Source organism: Sphaeramia orbicularis, chromosome 3, assembly GCF_902148855.1.
Source record: "Sphaeramia orbicularis chromosome 3, fSphaOr1.1, whole genome shotgun sequence".
In the NCBI taxonomy this organism is placed as follows: Eukaryota; Metazoa; Chordata; class Actinopteri; order Kurtiformes; family Apogonidae; genus Sphaeramia; species Sphaeramia orbicularis.
Window position 1 is genome coordinate 14,107,415 of NC_043959.1, and position 16,165 is coordinate 14,123,579.

Genomic DNA, 16,165 nt, shown 5'->3' on the forward strand with positions numbered 1-16,165 from the left:
CAGAAACACAGAATATGAAGTGTGCTCATGTGGACGCAGGGTGTCAGGAGGTTTTGTGGGTAAAAGAAGGCAGATGGATGCACTAAACCTGCTGCGGTGTGCTGTTTGTCTTCCACACTCCCTGTGGCTTTTATACCCTGATAACACATCGGCTGCCTGGAAACAGACACTCCCACTTCATCCACACTGTCAACAATAAACCCTTTATCTGTTTAAATTCTGAATTTTAACCTTTGGTACCTGAAGACTCTTCTTCTGTGTCACTGTCCAAGACATATTAAAGGAGATTTACAACCGAAATAGTGCAGTCTTTAATTAAACTATGGCGAATAAAATAAAAAAGAAAAAGCTTGTAAAGAGGTTTAATAAACAGCAGTGATGGGGGACAAAAGCCCATATGTGTAAAATCCCTTAAAGGCTTCAAATGGACTGGTGTAAACTGTGTGTAAACTGTGCTCCACAATGAAAACACTCCCTAAACAAATAGAATAGTGCGCCACCGTGTGTTCACACATGACAACAACAAATACAAACACAATAGACCTGCCTTTCCAAACACAAAACCCGTCAGGTGTCAGTTTGGAAGGATTTGTTTCATTGAATTGTCTTGTTGTGCTTCTTACTTTTAACATTAATGATTACTCACAGTCTAAATGTGATTCCTTTAAAATTGTTTTTTTTTTTTTTGTTACCAGAATTATTTGATCATCATGAATTCCTGAGTTTTCTCGGTTATATTGCAAATGAAGTCTCCTCCTCAGTATATTCTGATATTAAATAAAGATTATAAAAATTACAAATAATTATTTACAAATACAACATTTAGAATTTAGAGCGCTTTTACTGACATAACATTTAGAATTTATTATTAATAATAATAATAATAATAATAAACTTTATTTGTATAGCACCTTTCATACAGAAATTGTAGCCCAAAGTGCTTCACATTTATTGAAAAAATACAATATTAAAATACATTAAGATTTGATTATACACCAAGAAATAAAATTAAATTTGAGAGAAATACAATGAAATAAAATATAAAAACAGCGCACATTAAAATATTTGATTATGCATAGAATTTTTGAAGTGCAAGAAATAAGATGAATTTGAAATACAATAAAATAAAAAATAAAAACAGAAATACAATAAAATAAAATAAAAATGAAAAACCGCACATTCCTGGTTCCTGAATTGTGACCCCATTTTTATCTCCTTTCAAAGGCTAATGAGAATAAAAATGTTTTTAATTTGGTTTTAAATATATTCAGTGAACTGGCTTCTCTAATGTCTTTTGGAATTGTATTCCATAACTTTGGTGCATAGTTAGTAAAGGCTGCGTCCCCCATTTTCTTTGTAATATTTCTGGGAGTCGCTAGTAACCCTGCGTTTGATGACCTCAGTGTTCTAGTTTGTACATAATTGATCAGTGAGTTTGCAATGTAACTTGGTCCGGTTCCATTTAGAGCTTTATACGTGAGGAGTAGTATTTTAAAATCAATTCTGTAGGTTACCGGTAGCCAGTGCAGGGAAACCAACACTGGAGTAATGTGCTCTCTCTTCTTGGTTTTGGTTAAAAACCTAGCTGCAGAGTTCTGAAATTACTTAAGTTACTCATCAATTAGTACAGAATCAGACTCAGAAACAGAATCCTTTTGTGTTGTGTGTGTGTGTATATACCAGGCAGTGTTAAAAAAAGACATAAACAGACAAATGATTAAATACTTTATTACAAACATAAACACTGATCCAGTTCCTGATTTACCTTGATGATAATGGCAAAGGTTCATAATTAAACCTTCCACCGCCTCAACACATGGTAGAAATAATACCATTCACTTAATTTCAGTTCCATTAAAGCACTACAACTGTGAATTCCCAACATTCCATCCTTCTACGGTCACTTACTGAAATGAACAGGTTGAGTATGGTCTGTAAACACACTGAAGTCAGTCAGTGGTCAGCATGTTCTGATTGTCAGTTGCCCGTTTGCCTGTAAATAATAATAATGAAGAGTTCAGTCCTTTTACATGTTTATGGAAGTAAATCTGTCTCCTCAGATTTTGAATTATAAAAGCTATTGAATTTCTAGCTCTGAATTTTTTTTTTTGCACTGAAATTAAGTGAATTTTTTTGCGCTGAAATTAAGTGATTTTTTTTTGCACAGAAATTAAGTGAATTTTTTTTGCGCTGAAATTAAGTATCTGAATTTTTTGTCTCTGAATTAACTATGTTCATAAATTTAGAATAAAAAAATCAGATGCAAAAAATTCAGATCACACATCCACGCTGACCGTCTTCCCGCATCGGTGTCACGTGACCATCCTAACATAACTCAATTGACTGGCTGTCGGTTCGACTTGAGACAGAATCGGTTGCTTATCCTTGGTGTCCTGGATGTGTGATCTGAATTTTTTGCATCTGAATATTTGGCTTCAGAATTTTTTGCATTTGAATTTTTTTTATTCTAAATGTATGAACATAGTTGAATTCAGAGACAAAAAATTCAAATACTTAATTTCAGTTCAAAAAAATTCAGCGCAAGAAATTCAATGGCTTTTATAATTCAAAATCTGAGGAGACAGATTTACTTCCATACATGCTGGTCAGTGCAACCAGCTGTAGCTACAGTACTTTAAAATATCTAAGTATTTACTACGAACAGACTAAATATGAGTAGAGTTAATGGATGTGATGAGAGATGGGTTATTTAATAAGGGGAAGTGTTTTTTTTAAAAGGTGTTTTTGCGTCACTAATCTGTGTTGAGGACTACAGCGGCTCCAGGTAGTAGCAAATTAAACGAGGTACTTTTTCAAGTCCTGACATCCTTAATTAAAAAAAAAAAATCTCAATATCCAGCCAACACACATTAACAAAAAGTTAGTTTTTTTTTTTTTTTTTTTTTTTTTTTTTTTTTTTTTTACAAAGCATCATTTGTGAAATCAAAAATAAAACACTAAAGTTACCCTTGAAATAGGCTTTAATGGTGATTTAAGAGCGAGTTACTTTCTTACTTTTGGCTGAACATGTAAAGGTTCTTTTTGTCATATTTGCATGTGCTTTTGTGAAGTTTTTTTTGTCTTTTTTGTGCTAGGAGTTGGACATTTGTGGACATCAGCTGATAGTTTTTCTAAACACTGGTCAGTCATGGTCAAGCTAAAGGAGACCCGATCCAAAACCTCTGCAAAAATCAGACAATATTTTTCACAATGTACATTTTTACCTCGTCCTTTGACATTTTCAGCTCAAATCCACTTCATATTTTAATGTCTTGTTGTTTTACTCATGTATATTTTGTCATTATAACTGTTTTAAATTCATCTAGATTTATAAAATTTTCAGCTGTTTAAATGTTTATCATGTTCTGAGCAAAAAGATGAGCTTGAAACTAGAGCTGCACCCAATTAATCGACTCAAAGTGATATAAAAAAAAAAAATCATTCGACCACAATTCTCCTGAATCAAAGCTTTGTTTCCTTCATTTCTCTGCTGTTAAACATTGGTTCCACTTTTGTGTTTCACACAGACGCTTTTTGCGACGCACAAAGAAGCTTAAATTCAGGAAAACTGCAATAGAATATCTCCCTTCAATCAAATCTGAATTGATTAATCGAATCGTGAATTTTTGCATTCGCTTCAAGCACCTAATCGATTAATCGGTTGCAGCTCTATTTGAAACCACAGAGAAATAATTTCTAAGTCATTTTTACCTTGCGAAATATGGACTGAGATTGTTCCGGTTACACTCCAGTCCTAATTAAATAAAATGTATATCATGAACTTGATTCAAATGTTAAATTAAGATAAAGAAAATAAACATGACGATCAACATCAAACACGTTGAACACGTCAAAACCAGTACTCCAATAGTCCCGGATTTTCTTTGTTACATCATTTTCATTTCGTCGCATACTTTACATTATTTTTGTAATGTTGCATTTTTGTCTTTTACCAAGTTTTTTTGAGTAATTTCAAAACAAAAATCCACCTGGTGTCTTTAACTTTCACTCAGCCTTAACATTTGACAGAAATACTGATTTGGGACTGTGATAATTATCAATACTGATTCAGAAACATTTTTATCTTGCAAATATTTTAACGTCGACAAACGATCGACTTCCAGCACAAACAGACTCCCACACAAACTTCACGTTGGTGCACGAGCCCTTCGTCCCGCCGTCGTGCATCTCTGACATTCAGTCTCTCTGAAGGCGTTTGCAAGCGTAAGGTCATAAGATCATCGGAGGCTGAGGTGATCCTTTTAATGTGAAATGTGCGTCTGCTGCTGCTCCTCTGACCATCATTTGGCACCAGACTGTTTCCTTGTAAATACCATGTGTTCTGGCTCCTGCTCCGACAACAGCGGTGCGACGTCCGTTTGTGCGTCCAGCTGCGGTCCAGTGAGTTCCTCTGAGCGGGTGTTCAGGCGCTGGGCTGTTGGCAGTTCGTACAACTGCGGAGTGGCCTCTGCCGGTGCGTTTGGACCTGCACCGTACACCGGTTCAGCCCGTAGGTGTGGAGCATCAGGTGACGGGCCCTGGCCTGGACGTCCTCCCAGTTGTTCGCACTAGAGGGTGCTGTGGATACAAATATACGGGTGAACCTTCTGAAGGAGGTCGAATTCAATCAAATGTTCTCCTACAAAGGGGGAAGCCTGCTTCCTTTGAAAAAATCTGCCCCCCCCCATAGACATTCTGCCCTCTCTGGACTTGGTTGACCATGATGATGAGACCCTTTCTAGACCGACTTCGAATTAGCCCTCTGTGAGTTCTCCTTGTATAACTTCCTCATTGATGTATCTCTTGTGAGTAGTGCGCCGATTTCTATGCATATGACTGTGTACAGATGGGTGAAGAGCTGAAATGATTAATTGATTGATTAATTAAGTGATAAAAAAAATTATTCAACCGCAATTCTCCTGAATCAAAGCTTTGCTCCCTTCATTTCTCTGCTGTTAAACATTTGGTCCACTGTTGTGTTTCACATGGATGCTTATTGTGGCACACAAAGAAGTTTCAATTCAGGAAAACTGCTGTAGAATATTTCCCTTCAATCAATTCGAGTCGATTAATCGAATTGTGAATTTTTGCATTCGCTTCAAGCACCTAATCGATTAATCGTTTCAGCTCTAGGTGTAAGTACAAACTACGTACATAGACTGTGTAGGTCTATAAATGAAAGGACACTGAGAGCCATGCGAGGGAGGAGGGTGGGGGGTGTGATGGGAATAGTTCATGTAATATTTTTGTTTTGTTTCGATTTTCATCATTCATTCATTTTCTGAACCCGCTTTATCCTCACAAGGGTCACGGGGTCACCTATCCCAGCTACATAGGGGCGAAGGCAGGGTTCACCCTGGACGAGTTGCCAGTTCATCGCAGGGCTGACCATATATAGACAAACAATCCCACTCACATCTATGGGCAATTTAGATTAACCTATTAACCTGTCAGCGCATGTGTTTGGATGGTGGGAGGAGCCTGAGTACCTGGAGAGAACCCACGCAGACACGGGGAGAACATGCAAACTCCACACATCGACTGGTGTTGGAATCAAACCCAGGACCTTCTTGCTGTGAGGCACAAGTGCTAACCACTGCACCACCGTGTCACCATTCATTTTTATTATTTTTTATTTCTTTACCTATTTCTTTTTTTTTTTTTCTTCTGATGTTTAAAAATCATCCCTGTGTGGTGAATCTGTAAGTTTATACATATATGTGTATTCCTTCTGTAAAATGTGCCTTATCTCACTGTAACGAACTGTAGACGTTTGTTAAACACCATAAATATCCTGTAAAAGCTTCTGTTAATAAAAAAAAAAAAATATTTTTAAATTTAAAAAAAAAAAATGTTCTCCTACATGTGAAAGGACATGTTATGGTCTTCTGTCTGTTTGACCCACTTTGGATTTATTTTATAAATAGGTGTGTGTGTGTGTGTCTCAGTCAAATGCATAGCTCTATTTATAAAATCCTCTTGGGTCATGACTCAGTTCCTGCAGTAAAACAGTCCTATCCATCATCTCCAAATGGATCCTTTATCCTGATCATGTCTATAAAACTAAGAAATAAGACCATGGATGGAAACAAAAAGGACATGTTCCATTTATTAAGCAGCAAAACTATATTCTGTTCATGTTTCTTTCACACATGTTTAGGTGGATGTTCCATTCACTTCTCCATGGAATGGACCAGTGTTCAACCTTCTTAATTGTCTTTCAAATTGAACATCTATCCCTCCACGTAGATTCTACAGCTGATATATTTGATGGATAAACAAAGTGTGTTGAACAGATTTACACTAATAGAATCTCCAAGGTAGACCAGAATGTTCTGTTAGAGTTGAAAAGTCCAACCTGATGATTGGACTGGATTTTCCACCATGATATTCAAATGAGTTTAGGTCAAAGGTCATGTTTGGTCATTCTATGAAGCTGCAGACAGATTAAAGGCACTAGTTCACTATTATATGTATGAATGATACAGAAGTGGATCCAACTGCATCAGAGCTTTGATGGGATTTGGAAGAAATATTGGTGGTTGAAGGTGATGTCAAATGGAGCTGAATTCAGCATCTGGAGGTTTATGCCGCGTTTCCACTACGTGGTACCGGCTCAACCCGACTCTACCTTTTTGCGTTTCCATTACGAAAAAGGACGTGGAATCTGGTACCTGGTACTAGTTTTTTGGTATCACCTCTGCCGAGGTTCCAGGACTGGGGACCAGATACTAAAACGTGATGTATAAACACTGCAGACCACTGATTGGTCAGAGAGTTGTCTTTGTGACCCGCCGTTTTACAAAAAACAGATGCGAAAGTTTACAGTAAATATAGCGGTAGGTTAATCCACCTGATGACAGCCCGTAAAACTACACCATTCAGTCAGGAGATTCAGTCTTTGGTCGTTGATGTAAAAATTCAGCCTGAGATTGACGAGACAACACGCAACAAGCGAGTTTATCAGCGACTCTCTGAGCAGACGACACAGAAGTAACACACTGCATTGCTATGACGACCAGGTACTGTAAAGTCAGTAGTATTCTACAATGGAAATGGTCTCCAGGAATAGTATCTGGTGCCCAAGTCGAGTTGAGCCGGTTCCACATAGTGGAAACACGGCATTAGAGAGTTGAACAAGATCAATATATGGAATCAGAAGATGGATCCGACTGGGAATCAAACATTCAACTATTTCTGAGAAAGTCTGACAGTGGGACAGGTAGAGACAGAAAGAACACAGAGCCTTTAGTTCCAACAAACTTCACATACTGCAATAAAAAAGCAGCAGGAGTTCAGAGTTCCTTCAGTACATCTGTATCGATCTATAAAGACGAAGCACCTGTACGTTTGGGTCCTGCAGCTAGAGGATGATGTTTGCAGAAGTAGAAATGCCCTGAGAATGAGCAAGAATGAACAGCTGTGTGTGTGTGTGTATATATATATATATATATATATATATATATATATATATATATATATATATATATATATATATATATATATATATATATGTGTGTGTGTGTCTCTCTCTCTCTCTCTCTCTCTCTCTCTCTCTCTCTCTCTCTCTCTCTCTCTCTCTCTCTCTCTCTCTCTCTCTCTATATATATATATATATATATATATATATATATATATATATATACATACATACATACATACATACATACATACATACATGTGTATGTGTGTGTACACATGTAGCTGTATTATAATGTGTATTATACAACAATATAAGTAGGGGTGTAAGAAAACATCGGTTCTGCAGTATATTGCGGTATTTCATTTCACAAGACTATCGATATTAAAAAGTTCTGTATCGATATTTTTTTTTAGGTATTTATTCAAATGCAGATATTGTGGAGGTTCATTTTTGTTTTTCTTTTTTGTTTATATTTTATTTATTATTATTTAACACTTTTATTGAATAATGTTAGTTCCTTTGTTGGGATTGAACTAAAATACTGTTCTGATGTTCGTTCTGAACTAATAGAATATGAACATTTGAACAGGATCTGTAACTGTAATGTCTGTAAAACAGAATTTCAGTTTGAACACAGGAAAATTTTGTGATATAGCATTAGATCCTGTTCGGATCAAATAAAAATGTGTTTAGTATTTATGCATGCTTCTGCTGTAATTCAATTCTTCAAGGAAATAATCATTAAAAAGAAAAGAAGCAAAAAAAAATTGCCTTTTTAACAGTATCATGATATATCGTGATGTATTGTATCGTGATCCTAGTATTGTGATTTGAATTGTATCTCCAGATTCTTGCCAATACACAGCCCTGGATGTAAGCATGCTTATCTTATGTTATAGCATTGTAGAATGTATTAATATATAGTGTATTATTACGGTCAGTGTCAGGTTTATTTCTAAAGCACATTTACAACACAAACTGTCCAAAGTGCTGTACAAGGATATAGACAAAAATACAAAATATAATAAAACTAATAAAAATGTACAGATATAGAAGATAAGATCTACTAAAACTGATAAAACAGGTCCACAATAATAAGATACACAGTATCTAAAAATACAACCAGAAGATAAAACAAATAAAAGTCACACATTTGTATTAAAAATCAGTGCAAATAGGTGTGTCTTTAAAAAGAGATGCAATGTATATAATGTGAATTATATTGTATGACTATAAATAATGTATTATAGTGTGCACTATATACAATGTAAACATAATTATATTATAATGTCGTTATATCATGGTGTAATCTATTAATATATAATGGATTGTAATACAGTGTATATAACGTGCATTATATTATACGATTATGACTAATGAACTATGATATAAAATGTATATCATGTATATAGGTTTGGACAGAGTTTATTTTTCATGTGTAATATTTTTGCAGCATTTATCTTTAATATGTCTAATATTTTAGAATTATTTTGTGGATCATGGGACTTTGTGGCCAGTAGAAAAACATGTGGTAAAGGGCCGGAGGATATAAGATGTACTAAGATGCTCCTTTTCAAATATGTTTTTTTTTTTCCTTAGTTTCTCTTTGCTGGTTTGGTTTTTAATTCAAAATAAAGAAACAAATAGCTCCACCTTGTGGAGAACCTACAGCTAATCAACATGGGAGAGATGCAGACGAGTACTGACTGGATTTAGTATAGTTTGGAAATTTTTTTTTTTTCTTTTTTAAATCTGTCTTTTCATTTTGGTTTTTGATTTCCGTTTGGTTGTACTTAGTTTTACAAATGTATGAGCAGGCGTAATTTGAGGGTCTAAAGTATTATTTATTTTTAGTGTTTTATTTTTTCCCAATATTCCTACAAAAGCTAAAACTGGAATAAAAGAATGAAATAAAATGTGTTTACAGAGCCAAGGTCTGTGTTGTACAAAGTCAGTTTCATAGAAATCCTATTACATTTATTCAATATACTGTATTTTATTCAGGAATTTCATAACACATCATTTGAAGTCAAATCAGAGGGGAAAAAGCTGACTTTACCTGTTTTTCTGTTTTGTTTTTGTTTCAGCTACAAATATAAACATTAACCTTCCAGTATCTGGGTGAACATATTATGCACACTTTGGACTTCATATTGTAAAAGGTCAAATTAATTTTCACAGTTTGCATTTGGTCAGAATTTAAGTTGTTCATTTTTGCATGATTTTTAACATTTTGAACCAGCTACTAAAATCAGCACATTGTAAACAATAGAAACTTACTAAACTAACACCTTTCTAAGAAATGAGTAAAAAATGTGCATTAACACATTTTAGAACATTTGATCTAGCACAAAAAATAAAAATGCATATTAACCAATGCTGGTGTTAATCATTGACATATGCAAGGCTGCAAAAAAAAAAAAAAACTAATCCAATTTTTATGTAGTATATTGAAAAAACCCAACTTTTTTTTTTGCATTTTTTGCCTCAAAAAATATGGTTTGTTTACATTACAAACATGGCATTTCAAGGGTTAAAAATATGATAGTTATTGAGTATTTGGTATTTTTGTTTATGGCTCAAGTTGATGAAATAAAAACAAAATGTAAAAACTTTAAAAACAAACAGTATAAGAAACATTTTGACAGCAGATTACAGACTTTTGGGGGTTATGAAGGGCCTCTGTGGGCGTGACACAGGAGGGTTAAACTGTAACTAAAATGTGTAACTTACTAAAGTTGTACTTTTTCATCTGAATGTAAATCTTGAAATAGTAAAGATATTCGTATTGCTCCCACTTTGCTGATGTTGAGTGTTAATGTGATGTGGCTACTCACTGAGCTGCAGATGAACGAGGGCTGCAGTTCTGTCTGCCGTCAGCGCCCACACATTCAGCTCCTCCACAGACTGAACATCCTCCAGTTTTAAGAGGTCCTCTTTGATTTGCTGAGTGTCCAGGTGTCTGGGGACACCTGATTCAGAAGGAAAAAAAACAACAAACATTATGTAGTTACATTGCTCTAAACCAGGGCTCTCAATCTCATTTTCTTTCAGGGGCCACATTCAGCCTGATCTGATCTCCAGTGGGCCGGACCAGTAAAATAATAACATTATAACCAATAAATAATGACAACTCCAAATTTTTGTCTTTGTTTTAGTACAAAACCCCCCTATTAAATTATGAAAATACTTACTTTTATCAACTATCCAAACAAAAAAGATGTGAATAACCTGAAAAAACTGAAATTTCTTAAGAAAAATAAGTGCAATTTTAACAATATTCTGCCTCAATTTATCATTTCTACATGTACATTATGGATCAGATCTACAAAGACACTAAACCAGAGGCCTCAAACATGCGGCCCGGGGGCCAAATCCAGCTCTCCAAAGGGTCCAGTCTGGTCCCTGGGATGAATTTGTGAAATGCTAAAATTAAACTGAAGATATTAATTATTTTAGCTCAGGTTCCCTCATACAGACCAATTTAATCTCAAGTGGGTCAGATCAGTAAAATACTATCATAATAACCTATAAATACTCACAACTCCAAATTTTTCTCTTTGTAAATGTAAACATTTTCATGTCATTTTATTGTATTTACACTAAAAATCATTTCACAAAAATGTGAATAAGTTGAACAAATATGAACTTTTTTTTTTTTTGTACTTTATTTTTTATTGTTTTAATATAAAATACAAAACAAAAGAGAAACACGGTCACAGGTACATTCACACATTTACAGACTGTTTACTGTCCACAGATTGAATGAAAAAGTCCCATTTTTTCCAGTGCTTTACACCCTTATGTTGTTGTAGGCAGAGATTGTATGTCATCATTTCCATTAAATGGATTTGGTTGACAATTTTTATCACCAAAGAAATTGAGGGAGGGTCCTTTTTAAGCCAGTATTTGATGATGGCTTTTTTGCCTGTGGCAAGCAGTATTCTAAATAAATATATGTCTCTTTCCTGTAATTCCTCTGGGGGAATGCTAAAAACAAAGTAGCCAATGACATATCAAAATGAACACCAAAAACTGAATACATCAACTTAATCATCTCTCCCCAAAAGCCAACAATACCAGGACCGGACCAGAATACATGTACTTGATCTGCCTCGAGTGAACCGCACTCCCTCCAGCAGGAAAAATGAACTCCAGAAGAATGTGATTTTCGTGCAGGTGTAATAAAGAAACGGACCAGACATTTCCAACAAAAATCCCTCCATGATAGTGAGTTTGTAGTACAGTTTTGAGATTTCCACCCCTCTGACCATATCTCATTTGGTATTTCCTCTTGCAGGTCCCTCTCCCATTGTTTTTTTGTGTGAAAATATATCTCATTGTCTTTTGAATTCAAAGCTGTATAAATTTTACCAGTGATGTTTTTGTTACTGGAACCTTTATAGGCTTCTACCAGTATTTGAATTAGATGAGAGGGAGTCTGTGTCATAGAACATTGTATTTCCTTTACAAAGTAATCACGGAGTTGGAGATATCTGAAAAAATCATGTTTACCAAGTCCAAATTTGAGAGAAAGATTTTGAAAGCTGTCCATCTGTCCTTTTGAAAGTATCCTGCAGAAAGCAGTTAGACCATGTTTAGACCACTGTCTAAATCTGTAGTCATGTAGTGCAGGTTGGAAGTGCGGGTCACTCACAGGCCAGTTTAGGATCCTAATTTGTTTATGAAGACCAAATGTCTTGACCACTTGTAACCAAATTTTAATTGAGTTACATACACATAAATTGTCCAGCTGTAGGGCTGCTCTAGCGCAGTCCAGACAGCCAAGAATTGAAGGTAATGGAACTTCAGTGGAGGAAAACTCCATGCCTTTTCATTTAGCCGTATAGGACTCACTACACCAAAGTACTAGTGATCTTACTTGGGCTGCGATGTAATAATGTTTAAGGCAAGGTAAAGCCATGCCTCCCCTGTCCCTCGGCAACTGTAAGACAGAGAGCTTTATCCGTGGTCTTTTTGTTCCCCAAACAAATCTAGAAATATGCTTGTCCCATTCTCTGAATTGTTTCAGTGGAACCGCTACTGGTAGAGCCATGAATAAATATAATAATTTAGGAAGAATTACCATTTTAATTGACCTTATTCTATCACTGATGTCTAGGGGAAGCAAAGCCCATCTTTCTAAATCCTTGTATATTTTTTTACTAATTTTTTCATAATTTGTAGCAAAGCGAGAGGTCAAATCCCTTGGCAAGGACACACCTAAATATTGAATAAGGGATGAGTTCCAGTTAAATTTATATTTTTCAATTAAATCTGGAGTGGGGATAAAATTAAATAAAAGGGCCTGCGTTTTATGCACGTTAAATGAGTATCCTGATAAGAGATCCATACATTTTGAGGACATTCATAAGCAGGGGTACACCAGAACCTGGATTTTGTAATGTTACCAACATGTCATCTGCATGCAAACAAATTTTATATTCAACACCTCCTATAATAATACCGCGTAACTTCTTCTCCTCTCTGATCATCTGGGCCAAGGGTTCAATGAACAAATTGAACAGGGCGGGGCTAAGAGGGCAGCCCTGCCTACAGCCTCTTTGTAGATTTATAGGGTTAGATAAGCCTCCATTTATTTTTATCATTGCAGTTGGATTTGAATATAGTGCCATTATGCATTTTATAAATTGAGCTGAGAAGCCAAAACGACCCATTGCCTGATACAGGAAGTGCCAACTTACAGAGTCAAAGGCCTTCTCAGCATCTAAGCTGAGAAGGACTGCGCTGGAATTTGTCTGTTATATAGTCAATAGTATGAATAGCCCTACATATGTTATCGTGTGTTTGGCAAATATGAACATTTTGAAATGTGTGAAGTGCAAGTTTACCAATATGATGATCCACTGTGATCTGTAAGTTGTAATTTACATATTATAAATGATAAACTGAGACATAATATTGTTAAAATTGCTCTTAATTTTCTTGAGAAATTGCAGTTTGTTCATGTTATTCACATTGTTTTAAAGGACAGCTGGTAAATGTAAACATTTTCATTGCATAATTTTACTTTTTTTTGCTCTAAAACATAAAGGAAAGTTTGGAGTTGACATTATTTAGATATTATTATGTTACTATTTCACTGGTCCGGCCCACTTCAGAAATTAAATTTGTCTTAATGTGGCCCCTGAACTAAAATGAGTTTGACACCCTTGCACTAAACACTTTGTAACAGGCAGAAAATAGTTCAAATTGTGCTGAATTTTCTTTAGACATTTCAAGTTGTTCATATTTGTTCAGGTTATTCACATTTTATTGTTACAGGATAGTTTGTAAATGTAAATATTTTCATAATTTAATGTGATTTTTTGCACTAAAACAAAGACAAAAATTTGAAGTTGTCATTATTCATAAGCATAGTGTAATATTTTTTTCACATCAAACCACAAAGAAAATATGGAGTCATTATTTTTTGTAGGTTTTTATGCTGTTATTATTTGACTGTAGGTCATATTGGTCTGTATGTGGAACCTGAACTAAAATGAGTTCCACAGCCTTGACTGTGGAATTTTTGCACTTGGCAAATTCATCCCACGGGCCGGATTGGAACCTTTGGTGGACTGCATTTGGCCCCCAGGACGCATGTTTGAGACCCCTGCTTTAAACACAGGACTACATCATATGTCAGGACTGAAGCATCAACATAGAGGTATCGTTGTTCGCGATAATCACAAGTAGTTTCTCACTCACCCTCCAGCACAATCACTATTGTGTCCCGAATGATGCGGAATGTGGTGAAGATAACCAGCACGGCAAAAATGTAGGTACAGATGGGGTCTGCCAATTTATAGTCCGGCTGTGTGGACACATGAAAACATACACACATGCACTCAGGTTAGGGTCATATGATTATTTAAGGGTCATTAATTACTTAATCATTACAGCCAATAATGAAATAACATTACTACAAACCTCTGTTTATTGGCTTATTTATTCAGGAGATTTAAACTAAAACTCTTCCACCAGCTTTCATGAAACTTGGCAGAAGGGATGAGACAGACAACGAAAAAAGCCTAAGAGTAGAATGTGTTTTTTGAGCTGTAAAGTTAATTGTGACAATTGTGAAGAAACACAACAAGGCTGGGGATAAAACATATAAATATATAAAAGTCAGCATTTTATAAGGGACTGTTTCAGATTACTGTAAAGCAGTACTGTATAAATAAAACATATTAATGCCTAATCATGGATGCGCAGCTGGTTTCTTTATCCGTTTGTAGGGATGCACCGATACGAGTATCGGGCATCAGCTCCGATACTCAGTGTGTGTACTTGTACTCATACTTGTAAAAGTAATCCGATACCACTTACGGCCATGTGACATTCACAGTTCAGCGCAGCAGGTATGAGGAGGAGGAATAATGTGTGGGGAGTGTGAAGAGTGTGGAGATTTTTCAAAATAAATGATGGTGATAAAAGTAACGCTGATTGCAAGTAACGTTAAAGACACAGACGGATACGGACGCAGCGTTCTGTCAGTCCTCTGCGTACAGTCCATCTGTTTTCCAGGTGCTGACGGATGCGTACCCAGACAGAGAATACCAGCGGAACCGTGGAGGTAGAGGATCTGTTCAAAGAGCCACTGTGGGAGTTAGAGAAAAACTACTGACACATTTAGAACAACTACCCAGGGCTGGGCCGGGGGTACGGAGTGGTGCGGACCACCGCTAGCGGAAGTGAAAATGAAACTTATCACTCATTTCTCTTTTCTCTTCCTGCTGAAGCTTCGCTTTTAAACCTTACCAGTGAAAACGCTGCAATATTAGTATCACATTAGTGTTGCCTCTGTTGTCTCCATGTTTGTTATTACTGACTTTCTTCTTCTTCTTCTCATTAAACTTTCCTCTTCTTCGTGGTATTTGTCCAGTATGGTTAACGAGGAGCGGCGCCCCCTGGTGGATTAATTGAGAAACACTCATTCCAACACATTAAATGTCAGTAGCAGCACTTTGTTCCAGTCAGACTAATGACAATGACAATAAAGCACATTTACAAAAGGAACTAAGAACTGGAATGGGATTATTAAGTACTTGTATCGGTACTCGGTATTGGCAAGTACTCAAATGTAAGTACTCATACTTGGTCTGGAAAAAAGTGGTATCGGTGCATCCCTATCCATTTGTATGTTAACTGATATGTTAAACAGCCGGTTTTTGCATTTTGGGTATTTTAGTTTTAAATTAGAGACAGAATGGGGGTAAAATTGCACTTTAAATATTAATTATTTCAAGTGCTTTACTTTTTATGTAATTCTACTGGGAAGACTAACAAACGAACAAAACATGGGAGGACTGTGGGGACTCTTAGAGCTTTGCGGCTCAACCCAGCATCTAATCTCCACCCATATTAAACAGATCCAAATAATAACACAGAACTACACCACAGACTGAATTACCGTACACAGCAAAACCACACAAAACCACAACTTCAGCAAAGTCAGAGTCAGAACCCAATGACACACAACTCAGTCATGTCAAGTCGTGCATTTTCCATCTTACTCAGCACACAGACAATGAGATCATTCATATTGTGGAGGAGAATGATAATGCAAACACATACCTGTGGAGTTGAATTAATGAAGAATTCAGACCCGAGCAGAGCTTTTACAGTTTATGTAGACCACAGGGAAATGTGGGAAAATGAAGAATTCCATTTAAAAAAGAAAAAAAGCTAAATATCAATCCTTTAAGAGATTTTTTTTTTTTTTAAAGCAAAAATAAA

At 35.8% G+C, this 16,165-nt stretch overlaps 1 protein-coding gene across 3 annotated transcripts in view; it reads right to left on the minus strand.

Annotated features, from left to right (window-relative positions):
• Nucleotides 1–3,557: 3,557 nt before the first annotated feature.
• The window catches only part of slc30a4 (solute carrier family 30 member 4), a 34,587-nt gene continuing 21,979 nt past the window's right edge, over nucleotides 3,558–16,165 (minus strand). For all 3 annotated transcript variants that reach the window (XM_030131129.1, XM_030131128.1, XM_030131130.1), the window contains 3 exons: nucleotides 14,135–14,240; nucleotides 10,261–10,395; nucleotides 3,558–4,578 (listed from right to left, as the gene is read on the minus strand). In XM_030131129.1, the coding sequence (XP_029986989.1) occupies nucleotides 4,424–4,578; nucleotides 10,261–10,395; nucleotides 14,135–14,240 (396 nt within the window). In that variant the 3' untranslated portion in view covers nucleotides 3,558–4,423. The remainder of the gene's footprint in view (nucleotides 4,579–10,260; nucleotides 10,396–14,134; nucleotides 14,241–16,165) is intronic.